This window comes from Grampus griseus (genome assembly GCF_964374135.1).
Source record: "Grampus griseus genome assembly, chromosome: 15".
NCBI classification, from domain to species: domain Eukaryota; kingdom Metazoa; phylum Chordata; class Mammalia; order Artiodactyla; family Delphinidae; genus Grampus; species Grampus griseus.
The window spans coordinates 61,658,114-61,676,690 of record NC_139009.1 but is presented as its reverse complement, the minus strand read 5'-3'; the positions used below and the strand labels follow the sequence as shown (position 1 = coordinate 61,676,690).

Genomic DNA, 18,577 nt, shown 5'->3' with positions numbered 1-18,577 from the left:
GGGACGGCAGTTGCAGTTAAGAGTTAAAACAAATTAGCCCTCGGCCCCACTTCTCTCCACCAATAGGAAGTGGGCTAGGGCACAGGGGCGACAAATGTGGCTACACGAGCAGGCGTCAGAACCAATCAGCCCTGGGCCTCGTTCCGGTGCGCCAACCGGCGGCGTAAGCGGGTCTGGGGGCGGGAGTCCAGAGCAGCTGTCAGGCTGAAGTCCGGCGAGCTACGCGCAGCAGGGCGGCTGGAGGAAGCGCGGCGCCGGGCCGGGCCCTGGAGATGGTCCCCGGCGCCGCGGGCTGGTGTTGTCTCGTGCTCTGGCTCCCCGCGTGCGTCGCGGCCCACGGTGAGCGGCAACGGGCGGGGCTGCGCTTCAGGGTGGGGCTGGCGGTCCAGCTTAAGCCCGGCTCGGGCCGGGGGCCACGGGTCACCTTGGGGACCCCGCGAATTCGGAGCAGGGCAGATTCAGAGACGGGCGCCTGGAGTGGGTGGGTAGTGGTTCCCGAGGGACATGAACTGTGTGCGGCCTGAGACTGGGCTGTGAGTCCTCAGCCCCCCACGTCGAAGTAAGACTCCCTCTACCCCCACTAGCGCTGACTTAGGTGGCGAAGGGGGCGAGGAACAAGGAGCAACTAGCGATACTACAAGCTGGAGATACGTGAGCACTCACATACGTAAACGGGGCCACACATTGCTACACGTGGGTTCACAGGCACTAGCACATACGTACACACCCAACTTGTTTGCACCTACACGAGAACATAAACATACACCCATATACGTACGTGAGCACATGTGTATACCTACACTTGATTTACACAGATCAGCAGATGCAAAGGCCAGGCAAAGATGTATGTGGGGAGGAGGGGAAGCTTAGTGCTAATCCAGGAAAGCTTCCTTGGGAGTGTATCTGTACCCGATGGGAAGTCTTCACTCCCAGGATAAAAGGCCATATATGTAGCCCAGTGCCAAGCCAGTGGAGCTCTACCGGGTGGCTGATTTTGGACAGTAGAAAAGGACAGCAAAAGCCACAATCCATCCCAACGCTGGCACACAGTAGCGACTTGATAGTTTGTTGATTGACTAACAGACCTGTGGCAGCAGCTTCCACCTTTTCACATTCCTCAGTCTCTCTGGGCTAAGGAAACCAGGGACTCAAGTTCAGGTAAATCATTAGACTTTGGTGCTAAAGAGATCCACACCCCAGAAATATCTGGTTATTCTGGCAATTCCCTTCCTCAACACAGTAGAGCTGGAAATAGCCGTTCATTCATTCAACAACCTTTTTGAGCACCAACTGTATCCTAGCCACTATGTTAGATAATGTGGATACAGTATTGAATGAAGTTACAAACTTAGGCCCTTGTCCTAGTGCAGGAGATAGACAATAAACAAAAAATTACAAATACTGTATAATTACAAATGATGTTAGAAGTGTCATTGGAGAACAAGTACATTTTGAATGGGCATAAGGGGAGGGCAGTCACAGGGCAGGTTTCCCTAAGTGACATTTAAGTTATGACCTAGTAGATGAATAGAAGTGAGCCATATAAAGGGGTAGAGGTGGGGGTAGGGTGAGGGAACTTGCAAGAAGCCTTGGAGATGTGAAGAAACTGAAAGGAAGGCAGTGTAGCTTGAACATAGGAAGAGATGAAGTTGGAGGGCCAGATCAAGCAGGGCCTTGCAGACCACAGTTTAGATTTTAAGTGCAAAGGGAAGTCGTTGAAGGGTATTGAAGTGGTGACATGATCATATTTGCTTTAAGATGTTTTAAGAAAATCCCTGGCAGTTATTGGGGGAATGGACCGTAGGGAGCAAACATGGAGGCTAAGATAGACCAGTTAGGGCTTCCCTGGTGGCGCAGTGGTTGAGGGTCTGCTTGCCGATGCAGGGGACACGGGTTCGTGCCCCGGTCCGTGAAGATCCCATATGCCGCGAAGCGGCTTGGCCCGTGAGCCATGGCCGCTGAGCCTGCGCATCCGGAGCCTGTGCTCCGCAATGGGAGAGGCCACAACAGTGAGAGGCCCGCGTACCGCAAAAAAAAAAAAAAAAAAAAAAAAGACCAGTTAAAAAGCTGCAACAGCCAGGACAAGAAATGATAGTGGCTGGACTAGGAGGATGGCAGTGGAACCAGAGTCAACTTTTAAGTTTTGGTGAGAGTTGCTTTATACGTAGGCTACCACATCTCCATCTTGAAATTCCCAAGTCTGCTTCAGAGCAAAGATGAATGAATTAACCCTCAGAGAGGTTAACACTGGAGCTATGTCTTCCTGGCTCACCTGTGTAAGCAGCAACAGCAGCAGCTGTAAATCTCTGGGGTTACTAACTCTGTCTGCATCAACTCTATCCTCTCCAGGGCAGAGACCTCTATCTTACCCACCTGCAGGACCCAACTGGCTGAAGCTGGGTCTCTGGGCCCAGACCTTAACCAGCCCCATTGAAGGCATGGGGTCCATGATCTGAACCTGAACCAGCTTTTTTCCCTTGAGCCTTCTCACCTGTACATTTTACCTTTCAGGCTTACGCATCCATGATTATTTGTACTTTCAAGTGCTGAGTCCTGGGGACATTCGATACATCTTTACTGCCACGCCTGCCAAGGACTTTGGTGGTATCTTTGTAAGTTCAGGGAGGCCCCCTCATCTCTGATCCTGTCTCCACATTCCCCGCACTAAGCCGAGGTGACCCTCATGGCTTCAACCCATACCTGAGTGCTGGGACAGAGAAGGGGGCAGAATCCAGCTGTCTTCCAGGGGCTACAAAGCCAGGAATGGCTTCCAGCTATTCCTCTGGGTATAATACAGACCTGGGCACCACAGAGGGAAAAGCTATCTTCTTAGGGACACGAAGTAGTGAAAAACCAAGGGCTCTGCTAGCTCCACCTCTGAACTACATGACTCAAGGCAAGTTACTTCCCCTCTCTGGGTCCATACCAACTTCCCTTCCTATGTCTGGGAAAGGCAGGGTGGGATAGGAGTAGACAGACCTTTGTGAGAATTAAGTAAAAATGCTCAAGTGTCCAGTACACAGAAATCGTTCCTCATTTCCCTCACACTTTGTGAGAAGCTGATAAGATGGGATGGTCAGCCCAGTCCTAAAGCAGGTGTGTCTTCCCACACTCTCACCTGTCTAAATGTCTTTCAGCACACAAGGTATGAGCAGATTCACCTTGTCCCTGCTGAACCTTCAGAGGCCTGCGGGGAACTCAGCAACGGTTTCTTCATCCAGGACCAGATCGCTCTGGTGGAGAGGGGGTAAGGAGCGGACAGGCATGGGCACAAGGGGAAGGCAGGCATAGGGTAGATTCTGAGATCAATGTTGGTGGTGATGCTTTGAAATAGCTGCTTTTAAATAATTCATCTTTTTAAGGGTCTTTAAGAAACATCTTAAGATTATCCAAGCCTTTGGCCATTTACTTGTGAGCCTTTATCAAAAAGCCTCCAAGGTCCTCCTTTCATCTTCCCAGGGTGGTGGTCTGGGGAACGGATAGCTAGGACCCTGCCTTTCCTTTGGTCTCATCACCACCTCTTCCAGGGGCTGCTCCTTCCTCTCCAAGACCCGGGTGGTGCAGGAGCACGGTGGGCGGGCAGTGATCATCTCTGACAACGCAGTTGACAATGACAGCTTCTACGTGGAGATGATCCAAGACAGTACCCAGCGCACAGCTGACATCCCCGCCCTCTTCCTGCTTGGCCGAGATGGGTGAGGGCTCTTTGTCTCTGGCTGTATCAGCACCAAGCTGGGTGCCATGACTCGGGGAGGTCAAGGGCAATCACCAGTCCCTACCCACAAGCCTCATCTTGGGATGCCCTGGTTGGAGGGCCAAAAAAGTCCTCAGGCTCTGGAACTCCCAGAGTGATGGGGACAGTGGGGCAGAATGGGGTGTCAGGAAAGTGACCATCACCACCTCTCTTCATGCTCTCCCAGCTACATGATCCGCCGCTCCCTGGAACAGCATGGGCTGCCATGGGCCATCATTTCCATCCCAGTCAATGTCACCAGCATCCCCACCTTTGAGCTGCTGCAACCGCCCTGGACCTTCTGGTAGAAGAGTTGGTCCCACATTCCAGCCATAAGCAACTCTGGGCTGGGAAGGGGAAAATCCAGGAATTCTGCTGTTTGGGACTTGGGGATAGCATTTGGGGACTGGGGGAGCCAGGCAGAGGAAAAGGGCTTGGGCCTTGGCTAAGTTAAAGGAAGACACACCACTGGCCTTCCCCCCCCTGGGCTCCTAAGGTGTCTCATGCTATGGGAAGAGGCAAGACCCAGGCCCCAGGTCTTATGGGCTAGGGTCTGGAACTAAAGGGGCCAACAGTAGGTGGTCTGAGAGCCATCTGAGACCTGTCACATCCCACCTGGCTTCAGCCTCCCCACCCAGGGTCTTTCACAGCAGTTGCTGGAATGGTATAAGGAGCTGGTGTTTGAGGACTACATAATAAACCCTCACTGACTTTTTAGCAATAAAGCCTCTCATCAGGGTTGTAACTGTGTCCTAGAGTGAAAGTACACAGGGGTGGGAGGGGCCTTCAAACACTTATCTGGTCCCATGCTCTTGTTTTGAAGGGAGGAAACTGAGGCCCAGAGAGGATACATGACTTGCCCAAGGCCCTGTAGGACCAGTGCTCAGATTGCTAATCTTGGATCACAACAGCCTCCTGCTCAAAAACTTGGGAAGCTGTAGTTCAGTCCCTGAGCAAAAGCCTCATCTTGTAGCCTGGTACTGAGGATCCACACTGGACCTCAGAAGAGCCCTGCTCTTGGACTTTAGAAACATTTGCACAGCAGAGTATAGGCAAGACCAGGGATGAACCCAAACTGGGGAGCTGCAGCTCCCATCTCCTGCAGTCACCTGCTCTATCCTATGCACTTTTGCACCACCCATGTGACTGCTGCCTTCCTGGAGCAGCTTGTCAAGCCATTCTCCACAAAGCATTCCTGCAAAGGCCTGTCACCACTCATATTTTATTGAGAACAGTGGGCGGGTGGGGAGGGGGTGCTGGCTACTGCGAAGGATTAAGAACCCAATAGGCCAGACAGGCAGATTCCACCTGGCTCACGATGCAGGAAAGGGCCTGTGGGGCGGCACCTGCCCTCCCTGGGATCCCTCAGCAGGGGCATGTGGCAGCCCCTCAGGAAAGGTAGGCAGAAAGGAATTGCAGGTGATAGGTTATAATTTCCACAGCTTCCAACCCAAGAGTAAGGGGTAGTGCTAATCTGGGGAGGAGAGGGAGAGAGTCAGGGCTAATCTGAGTATCTAGCCTAGCTCTCCTAGGTTTCTGGAAGACTTCAGTGTTCCTAAATGATCCTAAAGATGGAGACTGAGACTAGGAGAGCCCCTCACTGACCCATGCTCTAGAAGATTCTAGGACATCCTAAATTACGGAGCACAGGCCTTTCATCCCCCAGAATTCAGCCATGCTGCTAGAGTCCTCAGTGGGAGGAGGGTGGGAGGAAGGGGTCATGATGTCCCTCCCAAGGGAGGCAGAGACCTCTTCCACACCCTGTGAGGCCAGGTACTGTGCCAGGGCCTGAGAGGCAAGGCATAAGGACAGATTCTGGGGTCTGGGGAGATTCTCTACTCCCCGGATGTCTAAATGGTGGGTGTGGGGAGGTGAGCAGAGGGAGGTAATGCCCCCGGTTCAGTGTCCCCCACAGAAAGCCTTAGGAAGGTGCTCTGGAGGCCCAGTTCCTCCCTCTTGCCTCTCCCAGCTGTGCTAGTGGGGAAGAGGGTAAGGGTGTCTAACCCCCTCTCTTCTTCAATGGAGTCAGGCTGTTCGCAGGTTGCCACTTTGTGACCCAACCACCACCCCCCCAACAGTGAGTTGAGAAGGGTGAAGCCTTAGGTGGATGAGTAAGTGGGGCCATGGAGCCAAGGGGAAGAAACACTGTTAGGCCCTGACCTTGGTTCCAGCCACTTACACCCATACCTCAGGGGGAGGCCAGTTCTGAGAGGCTCAGTGACAGCGCAGAGCCTGAGCCGCTCAACAGCAGTGTCCTGGGCATGAGGTCTGGCGGGAGGTGGAGGGCCTAGGGTCCAGCCTGTCTTACCCTCTGGAAGAAACAGAGCTGGCATGGGGGGAAAGCAGGCAACAGGAGTGGGAGTTCCTTCCAAGCCTCTGCTCTGGGGGAAGGCCCCCTCTTCTGGCAGGGTCTAGGGTAGGACCACTTCCAGGCAGGATGACATCACACATCAGTCATCTCATCCCCCAGCTCAGCATCTTCCGGCTCTCCTTCCTCATCCTCTTCATCGTCCTCCTCCTCAGAGGTCATGTTGGGTTCATCAGCCTCTGCCAGACATTTGGGGCAGGAACAGACAAACAGATAGTTCTCCCTGCAGAGGGTTGGGGGGGATGATGGTGAGGGTACAAAGTCAGGCAGCCACCAGCACGGAGAAGCCCAGAGCCCGGCTTCCCACCACACCCCCAGCTGGCACCTGAGGATCTTGTGGCGGCTATGGCGGCTGCGCTCCCGCTGACAGCAGTCTAAGTAGCTGATGCAGATTTCCTAACGGGCAGAAGAGAGGTGGGCTCTGACAGTCTGTGCTTCTAACAGATGGGATTAGGGCCTCCCCAACCTCTGCCCTATGTCCAACCATTGCCCCATCCCCAGGAGCCGGAGCTGCCCTTCAGCGAAGGCGCAGGTCACCCTGATCCATTCCCCTGTGCTCACAGCAGAGGCCACTATGAGGCTTTCACAATCTGTGTCTGAGACAGGGGGCTATGCTTGGCCTTGGGCCATGGCCAAGGTCTGTGGCTGGGGCAGAGGTTATCTTGGTGTGAAGCTACTTGCCCTGAAAGAAGTTTCAGTCAGGCTCTGTGCACAGCTCTAAGAGCCAGGACCCCACACCCACACTAGTACCCCACAGTCCAAGCCACAAAGGGCCATGTCCTGCTTCCTTAGATGCTGCAGATTCCTTGATCAAAAGATAGCTGGGGACAAGAACTTAGGCACACAGTTGCCTCTGAAACACTGCTCTGACGCTTTCTGGAGTTATTTTTTGAAGTGGGGTGGGGTTAGAGTATACTCATGGGGAAGACTCATGTCCTGGAGCATGTGGGGATTCAACCCAACAGCCTGAACTTGGGACTGTAGCCACTGCTGCTCCCAATTCCTGGAGAGAACCTGCAAGGCCCACTGCCCACCCACCCCGACAGCTACTGGCCCCCTCACCTCTCCTGGCTTAATATCCTCCAGGGCGGTGACATGCAAAAGGAAGTTGTTTTCTGGGAAGGAGGTCTCTGCATTGGGGACACAGCTGTGATTGCCTGGGTCATGAGAGGCAGGTAATGAGGATTGTTGACTAATAAAAGTAACAGCCTTAACTGTGCAGAGCACTGGGTCCCATCTTTCCTTGTTCTCTGATCCCTGCTAGGGCTAGGCAGGTCCTGGGACCCGTTTCCTATATCCCTGTCCAGTGCTCTTTCCTGAAGAGCACAGGCACTAATGCAATCCCGCATCACTCCCCTCCCCTCCTGCCATGACTGCCCCTTCTCTCCTCACTGGTCAACTTGATCCTCAGATGTGTTCCCAGTGTCTCACAAACGGAGGGACAGGGCTGTGAAAGGGATGCCCGTGCCAGGCCACTTAACTCAGTCCTGTCTGTTATTGGATGTCTGGTAACAGCTGAGCCAGGCCCTCTGAGAGCCCAGTTTGGGAGGAGTAGTGTCCCCAGAGCCTGGGAGGAAGGTTTTGCAGTGAGGAGAGCAGAGGGTGGGAGGCTGGGATCTGGAAAAGACAACAGTCTGAGCTGGCTCTGCCCGCTCCATCAGGTGCTGATGAGACTGCCTTCCAGCCTGAGCTCCTCCCGGGCTATCACAACACTCTCCTACCAAAGCTCACAGGGCAGTGGTGGGGCAAAACCCAGGCTTCCCTTTGCAAGAATCAGAGCTCTGTGCCCTGCCTCAGCACTGGGCCTAGCCCACTGCAAGCTTTTATATCAAGGCACAAGAGTCCAATAAATGAATGAAAAATAATAGAAGGAGAAGGCTGAGGGGAAATCCCCAGGAGGCTCAGCCCTAACCCCACTCCTAGACTCAACTCTACCAGCCCAGAAGGGGCCAAGAGAGATGAACTGCAGCTGTGGGGCTACCCCTTCTCAATGCCGGGACTCACAGCAGCTCTGCAGCACAAAGAGGCCAGATCCTTCACAGTTAAGAAACTCACCAGTTGCTGTAAGACAGTAATATGCAGATGTTATTGCATCCACTTTATAGGTGGGAAAAAGAAACTAGGCTAATAAGGACAGGCACTGGCTCCACTGTCTTGCCACCCAATCACTACTATTTTACCTGAAATTGCTTCTCTGAGGCACAAGCCTTGCTTTCCTATAAATGGTACCACCTTACTGTCCAGCCCTCCCCCACCCCCAGCATCAAGCCTCCGCACGGATGGCGGAGCCATTTCTTGTGTATGTCCTGCAAACAGATCTGAAGCTTCCCATAGGCACACAGGAATTACCTTCCCCAACCACGAACTCAGAGCTCCCTGGGGGAAGACTGTGTCCACTGTCTAACTGACGGATGTCTCCAAAGTTGGGTGAGGCCAAGACTCCATCTCACCAACCTGTCTCGATGTCCTTGTACAGCTGGTCAATGAAGGCGTCCAGCTGCTCACGGTCCTGAGGCTTCAGCTCCAGAGCGTCACAGGCATGCACCCACTGGCTCAGGGAGCTGGGGGTCCCAGGCAGCCATGGTTGGAGAGGAGGAGGCCTAGCTCACAGGGCTCCCCCACTCCAAGCAAGTTAAGTCCATTTCTTTCTCCAGGGAGAGGGTGGGGGTGGGTGGGTGTGTCCTTCCCCAACAGACTAAGTGCTCCCAAGACTCAATCTTTCTGACCCCCACCACTGAGTTTAGTCCAGCATTCTGGCCAGAGTCACACCCTGCCCCACCCTAGTCTTGAAAAGAGATGTGGCTACCTTCCTCAGTCAATCTCCCACCCCAGCCCTGAGGGACAAGCCCAACAGCTCTGGAACATTCTCTCCTAACCTGGTCCCAATTCCTTGGCCATTGGTCCCAACAAGAGCAAAGAGAGACCGGAATCCATCCGGAGTGAACCACTGTGGGGAAAAAGGGAGAAGAGCATTCAGGTTACAGCCACTAGCTTTTCTTCCTGTTGAGGAAGTTTGCTGTGAGTCAGTCCCATCCCAACTCCAGAAGACCAGGTCTGCTCTGGCTTAGCTGTCCCAGTAGGAGACGCTGACCTGGTTGCTCCTGGAGTGCTGGAGTGACTGGGAGGCCATTGGTCCCACCTTCCCCACACTCACCTGGCTGAGTGCTTCCTCATAAAGGGCCTCTGTGAAGAGTCTCCGCAGAAGCTCCAGCTGGCCCTGGTTTAGGGGAAGCAGGGAGAGACTTGCATCCCTGGGGATTTCCCATTAGCACCCAGGCAGGGCCCATAAGACCATATAAGGGAAGGAAAAGGGTGAGCTCTGCAGACCGAGCTTTCTCTGGGGGCAAAGGAAAGCCACAGAATCCTTATCTCCAAGAGACTTGGCAGTCTACTGGCCTGTTCCAACCCAGGGTAGCAAACCCAAATTCCTCCCTATTTTCTAGCCCTTGTACCAGCAGGGCGGAGGCAGCCTGGCTTAAAATGTCTGTCCTCACCACCACCCTCCAGGCTCCCTGCCCCAGCCTCCAGACCAGCTTGACCCTCCCCCTCCTTTCCTCAGATTCAGTGCAGGAAGGCCCACCCCAGCGCCCTTTCACACACCTACCTCCACCTTCAGGCAGCTCCTGCATGGAAGTCTGCTATTCTCAGGGAGAATGCATAGTTCTTTGATTTGAAGCAAGTGCTCAGTACATTGGCAACTAAAATTGTTTCACACCGCTCCCTGACCCTGTGGAACCCCCAGCCCTTCACTTTCCATTACACTTGATTCACCCACTGCTATCCTATCATGGGGTCCTGCCTTCCCACATCAGGGCACCCAGCCCTTCTGTCCTCTGTCATCACCCCACTTCCCAATTTTAAGTCCACATTAGGTCATGAAGTTAAATAGCGGCAGGAATACAAGTCTCTGAACAGATTTTTGGACCCAGGCTCTAACTTCTTCCTGTGGCTGGGAAGGCAGCAAATGTGGAGCTTCCCTTAGGTAGCCATGGACATCCCCAGGCTACTGGGGGGGTGGGAGGGTCATGTGGAGAGACCAACCTTGAATTTGTCCCCCAGGAGTTTGTGGACAATTTCCTCCTCCTCATTGGCGGTTTTATTACAGAACTGGGAGAAGAGCCTGATCCAACGATCCTTATCCTTAGCCTGCAGTGAACAAATATACTTCAGGGTCAGGTTCACACATGCTCACGCATGCATGTGCACACATGGACTCACGGACACCCTCCTCTTTACTGCCACTCCTGCCCACGTGAGAGGAGTAAGCTGTCATTCTAAAACCCCTGCCCTGAGAAACACCATCACACATGAGCTTCTAAGTAGACCCTTCCTGCCCACCCTGCCCACACCCAACCATCTTCCCAGCTGGTGCCAAGCTAGCCAGTTCACGACACTTGGGAAAATAGGAGGATGAGGCTGACGAGCAACAACACTAAAGGGGTCAGAGTGGCTTCTCTCGCTTTATCTAAGAGACACAATCCTGAAAAGGTGGTGCTTATATATGAATTGCTGCTGCACAGGAAGTCATCCATAGATCACAGACCACAGGCAAGATGATCCCCCATGTCCCCTGCTAGATTTATGGTTAGCTACTCCTAAGGTTTACACAGCAAGCAGCTCTCCTTTGGGAAGCCCAGAAGGAACTCTGTATCCAAGCCAGAGTGTTAAGGTGAGAAGAAAACTGAGGCCAAGGGTTGAATGAGGCCGGAGTCAGCTTCCCTGAGAAGATCAGGTGGGCTCACCTGTTTCACTGTGGCCACCATCCGGGCCATCAACATGATGCTTGCAGTCTCAGGGGGGTAGTGAACACTCCTGGGGAGAAAGAAAAAGGTTTGGCCTAGAACTTCCCTCCCCAGTAGCTGAATTCAGGGAAGCCCAGTCTGATTACTACAGAGAATCTTTCCTACCAATCTCATTTATAACCAAAGAGAGAAAGTCATTGGCAAGGACTTGGGCAGGATTTTATATCCCTATGGGCTTCATGGGGCTCTTCCTGGGAGTGTGTAAAATACTGAGAATGGTAGGACTGGCGGCTCAGATTTAAGGCAGGGGGAATGGGTGATAGTTTAGTCCTAAGAATGGAGGAAAAATCTAGGGGGTGGTAACTTAACAAAGATGGCTGCATCCACTAAGCGTGGGGATGGCAGGCAGGGAGGGAAGGATAAAGGAAAGAAGAGAGGAAATGCTACCTACCTCCATGCCTCCTGCAGCTTATTGAGAGGATGCAGGGGGTCATCCTGGGAGGGGCCTGGGCACAGGACCCGATGGTATTGCTCAGCTGCGGCTAGCAGACATTCTGTACTGCAGTACGTCACCTGTTGGGGGAGGTGGAGGTCAGCACCCTAGGATCTGGCAGTGGGGTGAGGCACAGACACCCATGTGGTCTCACCTCCTCTAACTGTACTCCTTCCACAAACAGCCCCTAAGCAGTAGTCAGTGGTATTGTGAGATGAAAAAGCATACAGTGCTCTGGAGACATGTGAGAGGGGCACCTGACCCAGGCTTGTAAAAACGTGGGAAGGAGAGACTGCTTCTCAGGTACAGGGAAGGGCCCCTGCCAGGCTCCTAGGAAGAGGGCAAGCTCCCACCAAGCCTATTTTCTAGACAATGGGACTGGAACAGAGGACGAAACTGGCACAGTAATGTCTTTTTCATGTCTTTCCCTACATTCGGGCTCTCAAGGGCCATGACCAAGTCTGTCCTCACTCCTGTCTCCCCAGAGAGGACTTCAGCTTAGCCCCCAGGGATATTCACCTGGCAGTGGGGACAATTCTGGTGCAGGTCCTTGCGCACAGTGCACAGCTCAGGGTGAGGCAAAACCTGGCCTGGTTTCCCAGTCAGTCTCTGGGCGTTCTCCTCTGCCTTCTCCAGTGCCCGAAGGCAGTGGTCACAGGCTGGGGGAGAGAGCCAGATGTTGACAATTAAGTGTCTTGAGAGCAGGGGCCACATTTGTCCTTTTCACAGCAATATGCCCAGAGTTAATATAGCACCTAGCTCAGAGAAGGTGTTCAATAAAAGTATGAGAAGTGAGTGAATGAATATGTTAAATGAATGTATTTCACACGCATTATAGATGATGCCTTCTTCCCTCTCCGGAGTCCCCACTCCTCCCGGCAGACTCTCTCTGCTTCTTGATGGGACTTAGTCTATGGGGTTCCCCACCCAGCCCCCAAACTGGGCTTTCCCCACATTCTGGAGCCGAGTGACCCTCCTTTCACAGATTTTTCTCTAGCCCAAGAAAAGTGTGAAAAAAGCATGTGACTGGCAAAGCTAAGAGCGTCCTATTTGTTTCTGACCCCTAACACAGCCTTTATTGACCAAGGGGCATGGGGTCTCCACTTGGTAGAGGGCTCCACTTTGGCACAGAGCCCTTCAGCACGACATCTAGTACCTTACAGTATAGGCCACACTGAGTTCCAGCAGTCCTCCCCCAAGGAGCACTTTGGAAGAACCTCTCTGCAGCAGGCTCACAGCCCCAAATGGCCTGAGATTAGACAGAGGCATGGTTCTCAGGTGCAGCTCTCCAAGGGAAGACGCACTTTCCTCCCAACACCTGGAGTCCTAGAGATGGCAGCCGGTAGGGATGTACGTACTCTCTTCCATGCGCAAAGGCTGCTGGGCCCAACAGCCCTCAGGAGTAGGTGAGATGTGCTCACCTCGGTAGCGATAAAGTGCATTCCAGAGAAACTGTGCAGCCACCAGGGGCCGTTCGATGAATATGGTCTCCCCCTTCTGGATCGGCTGTGTGGCAAACAACCCCTTTCCCTAAGAGGGCAGAGAAGAATAGGATGGCCATAAGAAGAGACAGAGGACATAGCTTCAAGGGCCCCTCACCCCCACGTGCTTCCCTCTCATCAGAGGCCTCTGCCTCAGGAGGGTTCACGGAGCATGGTCGGCACCCTCCATAACTGCCTCCTCTGGAAACGCAGCTCTGCCCAGTTTCAGTCGCACTTCTACCAGCCTGTCTAGAGCAGAGGGCTTGGGATGGGAAGAGAGCCACCACATCAGCCATGTCAGACTAATCAGAGAATTTTTAGGATGGCCAGAGCAGGGCCAAGGTTCACAGCAGGCTGGAGCCTCCAGTACCAGCAACTGGTACAGGGCGGCCTTCTCTGAGTCACCCACATGCCCCTCCAGGATCCTGGTCGTGATGCTGCTCCTCAGGGTTGCATAGAAATCCTACACCACGGGAGGGAGAGGCCTATGCAGGAGTATATGCCCTTCTTCCCTGGTCAGCTGGGTACTCACAGCACCTAGCATACATAGTACCTGGTACCCAACAAGTTCTCAGGTGTTACACTGAAAGGAATGACTAATCCTAGCACCAGTCCTAATGCTAACTTGCTGTGAAAATTTGAGCCAGTTGCTTCACTTTTTTGCATCTGTTTACCATGTGAAAAGTGGGTATTATAATAATACCTACCAGGTAGTTTCCAGGATGTAGTGATATAACACAGGTGAAGGAATTTCATGAACTCTAGCTCCTTACTACTCAAAGTGAATTGATGGACTGGGCAGCATGGGTATTGCCTGGGAGATGTTAGAAATGCAGAATCTCAGGCCCCACTCCACACCTGCTGAATCAGAATCTGCATTGTTAAAATCAGCTGCAGATACCCAGGCAATTCATATGCACATTAAATGAGAAATACTGGTCTAAAGCACTGTGGATATGTACAGGATGAAGGATGAGAAAACTGTTGAATTGCCATCTCTCAAATGTGCAAAGGGACGCAGGAGACAGCTTCAGAACCTAGGCAGTTACTGGCCCAGCTGGGCACTTTCTCCCACTCTACAGAGGAGTGGTGCCCCTGCCAACAGTGAACTGTCATGAAAAGAGATAGAAAGGAAATGATTGACACAGCAGTGAAATGTCCTGTCACGTTGCCTCCTGGGTAGCTCCCGGTTTCCTTCTAGCACTGGCACTCTGGATAGACAGGGGCACCTCCCAAAATCAGCAGCAGGATGTAAAGACCTGGACAGGCCCTGAGCACCCCGTGAGCCACACATCTCAATCCTGTGAATAACTCTGGGAGCTCTAATATGGTACAGTGGGGCAGCTGGAACAAAACCACTGGCAAAGCCGTGGATGCAGCCTGGTTGTCTTTCTAGAAGCCCACCTCCATGCCTAGTAGCCCCTGGGACCCACCCAGCAAAATGAAAACCTGGCCTTCCTCTGTGGGACAACAAGATATGGACAGCTATCCACATTACTTCTGACAATCTCAAATCTCAATATTGAATAAATATTGATCTCTTTCTCCCTCCTTCTGGAGGACCAAATGTAGGAAATATTTAGTAAAGCAAAGGGAAGAATCAGAGCTGTTCCTCTGTGAAACCACTTATCCCCCAAACATATAAAGTATTTCAAGAAAAACAACTCTAATTCATATTACCAAGAAGACTGGAGAGAACGGAACCTGAATGGAAAGGGTACAAACTATGCAAAGTTTATTTCCAATTTGAAAAGTTCAAGTTTAAAAAAAAAAAAGATTGTACCAAAATATCTAAGACTATGTAGTAAATTAATTCTTTATTAAATTATTTTCTAGAAAAATATCAAGTGCCAAAAGTGAATTCAAAAGGAAGAAAGCCAAGACAGACTTGCAATGCCAGTACCTGCCTGATGTGCATTAGTACAGCATCCTGGTTGACATCTACCATATTTGGTCAGGTTTCTGTTCTGACTGGTCATGTCCCTGGCATAGCAATTGGTAAAATTTTGGAAATCATTCCTGCCAATGTCCACAGAGGCAATAGAGAAAGTGGTCAAAAACTACCCCCATGTGAGACCCCTAGTCTATATGGTTTCATGAGCGAGCTCTCTCAAACCAAATAAGTAATTCTTGTGCTATTTAAACTATCCAATAACAGAGAAAAAATGGAAAGCCTCTCTATTAAAAAACAAACAAGCATAATTTTGATGTGGTAACCTAAGGAAGATACCATAAAGGAAAAAAAAAATCACAAACTAATCTCACTTTATGAATGTAGAGGCAAAAAGCCCAGGATAAGCCATCTTGTCACCAGGTCTGGGTATGTGATTCTTCTGCAGCAGCAGATGATGTAGGCATGAAGAGGGAAGCCAACTCATTCTTCCAGAGCTGGGGTTTTGATAGAAGGCTAGGACTGGACAATTGGGCAAGGAGAGTGGCTGAAGTGATGAAGTAAGAGGGAAGAAGTAAAACAAGGAGGGGCCTGAGAGATAGGGGTGAAGTGAAAGTAAAGGTGAGTATCTCTGCAGGCTAGGAGCGACGGAACTGAGACACCATCAAACTGTGAAGCAATGAAGAGCACTGGAGGCCTTGGGGTAGAGATGGAGTTGTGGGCAGCTGAGGAGGCCAAGGATATGGGAGCTGATTTACCACGGGAAGAGAGGAACACTCCAGATGCCTCTGGAGTGAAAAGAGGACAATGGAAGGTTGGGTTCGGGAACTGGATGAGTAGGATGATGTTGAGAGCAGGAGACAGATGACTAGAAGGCTGACATCTAGGGCAAGGACCAAGGATACACACAGCCACTACACATGACAAACTGTTCAACCTCATTAGTAAACAAATATAAATGAGAACAAAGCGATATCATTTTGCACAAATCAACCAGCAAAGATATCCAAGAAAGAAAATACTCAGTGCTGGTGAGAACAAAAGGATGTGTGCACAGACACTGAGCTCCAATATCTTTGACCTCAGAGATAAAAAACAAGATACAACATAAGGGTCCATAAATGAGCAGTTGTTGAGTGAACAGTGGTCCTCCCATGAAACAGACTATTACTCAACTCTTAAAAATTAATATGTAGCATTATTGATATTGAAATATTTACTGCTGCATCAAAAAGCAGTTTCTAAAAATACAGTTTTAATATGCATATATTTGCACAAATATAGATTCTGAGTGTTTTACCTTCTCTTTCCTTACATGCGCTTTTTTTTCTACAACGAACTTCTAAAACACGATAATAAAACAACAAAATGTCACCCTCTTGATTTAAACCCTTCAATGCTACTACGGGCTTCGGTCCAAACTCCTTAACACTCCAAGCCCCTTCGTGAAGTGTCCTGGCCTTTTCCCTCAACCCCCACCCAAATCTCACTCATAAAGTTCCCTGAGGACCCAGGCCTTTTTGTACCGCAGCTCCCCCTGCCCAGCACGTCCCGCCCAAAGCTCCCAGGACCCAGCAGTAATGTCCCCCGGCCTGGCGCTCCCCGGCCCCACTGGCGGAAAGGCCCGATTCCACGGGGGCAGGTGACGCGCACGGAAACTCAGCGGGCTCGGGCCCACCGCATGACCGCCCCGGAACCCTGCGCGCGGGGACAGGTAGCCCCCGGGCCCCGAGCCGGGAACGGGCCGCAGCGCCCGAGCGGCAGAGGAGCCTCTAGATTCCAGGCATGGGGTCCGGTGGGGCTGTCTCCAAGGCCGGGCCGAGTGGGGGCACCCCGGCACGGTCCGCCGCGGCCTCACCTTGGCGCTGCTCACGAAGCGGACTTCCACGGCTACCCGGGCTCGGCCCGCCACGCCCACGCAGAAGGAAAACACGTCGCACATGGAGGCCGCCATCTTGGGCGTACCTCCGCCTGCTGACCCTTGACCCCGCCTCGACCCGGGAGGCCCCGCCCCTCACTGGCCCCGACCCCAGCGTGAGCGTCCCCGAGGCTGCGAGGTTTTGCGCGCTAGCCGGTCTTAATTTGGATCTTTTTGATTTATGTATCTGTAGGTTAAGTAGTTCGTTTACTGGGTGTAGCTGGACCTGCCTTTGCGCAGTTTTGCCTCTGTCTCTATCTTCGTGGCCAGTACCAGAGCTTGTGTGTGCGTGTAGTTTTGATCTGTGTACCTGTATCCGAGTTCACGTTTGTGTTTGTTGTTTCTGCCACCCAGTGGTCCATCTTGAGTAAAGCGCTCTCTGGACCCAGTCATGGGGTGGGACAGCAACGGGCTGACTTACTGCTATCCTCTCTGGCCCTCAACCTGAAGGGAAGAACTAGCTTACCCCCACCTATCCATCCTACAAAGTCCGGCGCAAGATTTCCTATTTCCGTAGGCAGTCTGGCAGCGGGACAAACTGTCCTACGAAAGATCAAGCTGGACATGTGTCTTCCTCAGACTCTTCAGGGCGTAGGGACCTTGTAGCCTGGGGGTGCTGGAGGTCTAAGGACCCGTGAAATTGTATGCAGAAGTGAGTCTGCAGATTCTCATTGTCCTGACAACAGGAGAGGGATCTATTCTCTTGTTCAGGACTGACCTGAACATTTGTCCCCACAGCCAGGCCTGACCACCATGTCTCAGTTTGTTCTCTCGTCCTCCAATTGATTCCGTGCTACTTGAAAAGGGACCTGTGTCTGCATCTGCTGCGGTCTCATGGTGACATTTAGGGATTTGATAGAGCACAGTAACTGCTGAATAGGTCACTGCTGGTGATTTAAAAAAAAAAAGAAAAAAAAGTGAGCCCATGATTCCCGGAAGAGGCAAATGTAGCTGTGTTCCTTTAATAGAGCTGACTGGGTCCAGCATTAGGAAGGATTTCCCGGAAGACAGGAACAGGAGGGTTCTTGAAGCTGGACCCTGGCCTCCCTCCAGCTGCAGCTTGGTCCTGGAGGCGATGGTCAACTGACTTGGCGGCAGGTGGTTTCCCAAGGCCACCCCTGCTCCCTGCCTTTTCTCCCTCCCTCAGAAAACTCTGGAGAGCAGTGTGGACCATGCCCTCTCTCACCACCAGGTGGCAGGGCAGTCCTCCTTCCACCAGTTCATCTCAACACCCAGAAGTCATTCTGTATTCTAAATGAATACCCTCAACGGAAGCCCGCCAGGGAATGTGGAGTGCTAGAGAAATTAGCTCTGGAAATATTGGTGGCAGGCTTCACAAGAGTAGGCTATCAGCTACGCTTCTTGGAAAGAAACTAAGTAGATTCCTGGGAAGGAACGGGAGCCATGAGAACTGGTTGTGAAGCAGGGGAATAATAATACAGCAGAGTTTATGACAAAATGCTAGTTTTGGCAAAGGCAGAGTTAAATTTCTCTGTATGAAGATGGATAGGGGGTCAAGTCAAGTAGGTAGACGGAAAAAGATGGTGGTCAGGGTAGCATGTCTGCTCCAAGGAGGCAGCTGGGCCTGAGCTCCTTCTGAGAGTGTTAACATTTCAGACAAAATAAGAAAACTTTGGTAAATTCTGGGAGAGGAAATGGGCTAAATGGTCTGCCCTTCCTTCTTTGCTCTCAACTCCACCATCTCCAATGGCAAAGTCTTCTAGGCCCATATACTGATTCAAGGAGGCCCTCTCTCGTCTACAGCCAGGCCAGGCAAAGATTAATCCCTGGAGAAGCCAGGGGTGAGGTATTACTCCCACAGATGAAGGGGGCCTATAAGCCTTAATAGTTACTGCACACTTAGTACTGAGCCTGGCACACTATAAGTGTTTTACAGACATCATCTCAGTCTTGGGAGGTCTACGTTATCAACATACCCATTATACAGGTC

The 18,577-nt window shown here is 51.9% G+C and overlaps 2 protein-coding genes across 2 annotated transcripts; one reads left to right on the top strand and one right to left on the bottom strand.

The window, feature by feature from the left end:
• Nucleotides 1-124: 124 nt before the first annotated feature.
• Nucleotides 125-4,710, top strand: PRADC1 (protease associated domain containing 1). The gene is made up of 5 exons (XM_082672176.1): nt 125-339; nt 2,512-2,612; nt 3,138-3,247; nt 3,528-3,695; nt 3,921-4,710. The coding sequence occupies exons 1-5, from the start codon at nt 273-275 to the stop codon at nt 4,039-4,041; spliced, it is 567 nt and encodes a 188-aa protein (XP_082528302.1). The 5' UTR covers nt 125-272; the 3' UTR covers nt 4,042-4,710.
• A 263-nt stretch (nt 4,711-4,973) lies between these two features.
• On the bottom strand, nt 4,974-16,674 carry SMYD5 (SMYD family member 5). Its single transcript, XM_082672839.1, has 13 exons — nt 16,567-16,674; nt 12,758-12,866; nt 11,856-11,995; nt 11,295-11,416; nt 10,844-10,913; nt 10,143-10,247; nt 9,256-9,318; nt 8,978-9,048; nt 8,556-8,662; nt 8,106-8,162; nt 7,164-7,258; nt 6,427-6,497; nt 4,974-6,324 (listed from the first exon to the last, which is right to left on the bottom strand). Exons 1-13 carry the CDS (start codon nt 16,660-16,662, stop codon nt 6,177-6,179), a joined length of 1,254 nt encoding a protein of 417 aa, XP_082528965.1. The 5' UTR covers nt 16,663-16,674; the 3' UTR covers nt 4,974-6,176.
• Nucleotides 16,675-18,577: the final 1,903 nt, after the last annotated feature.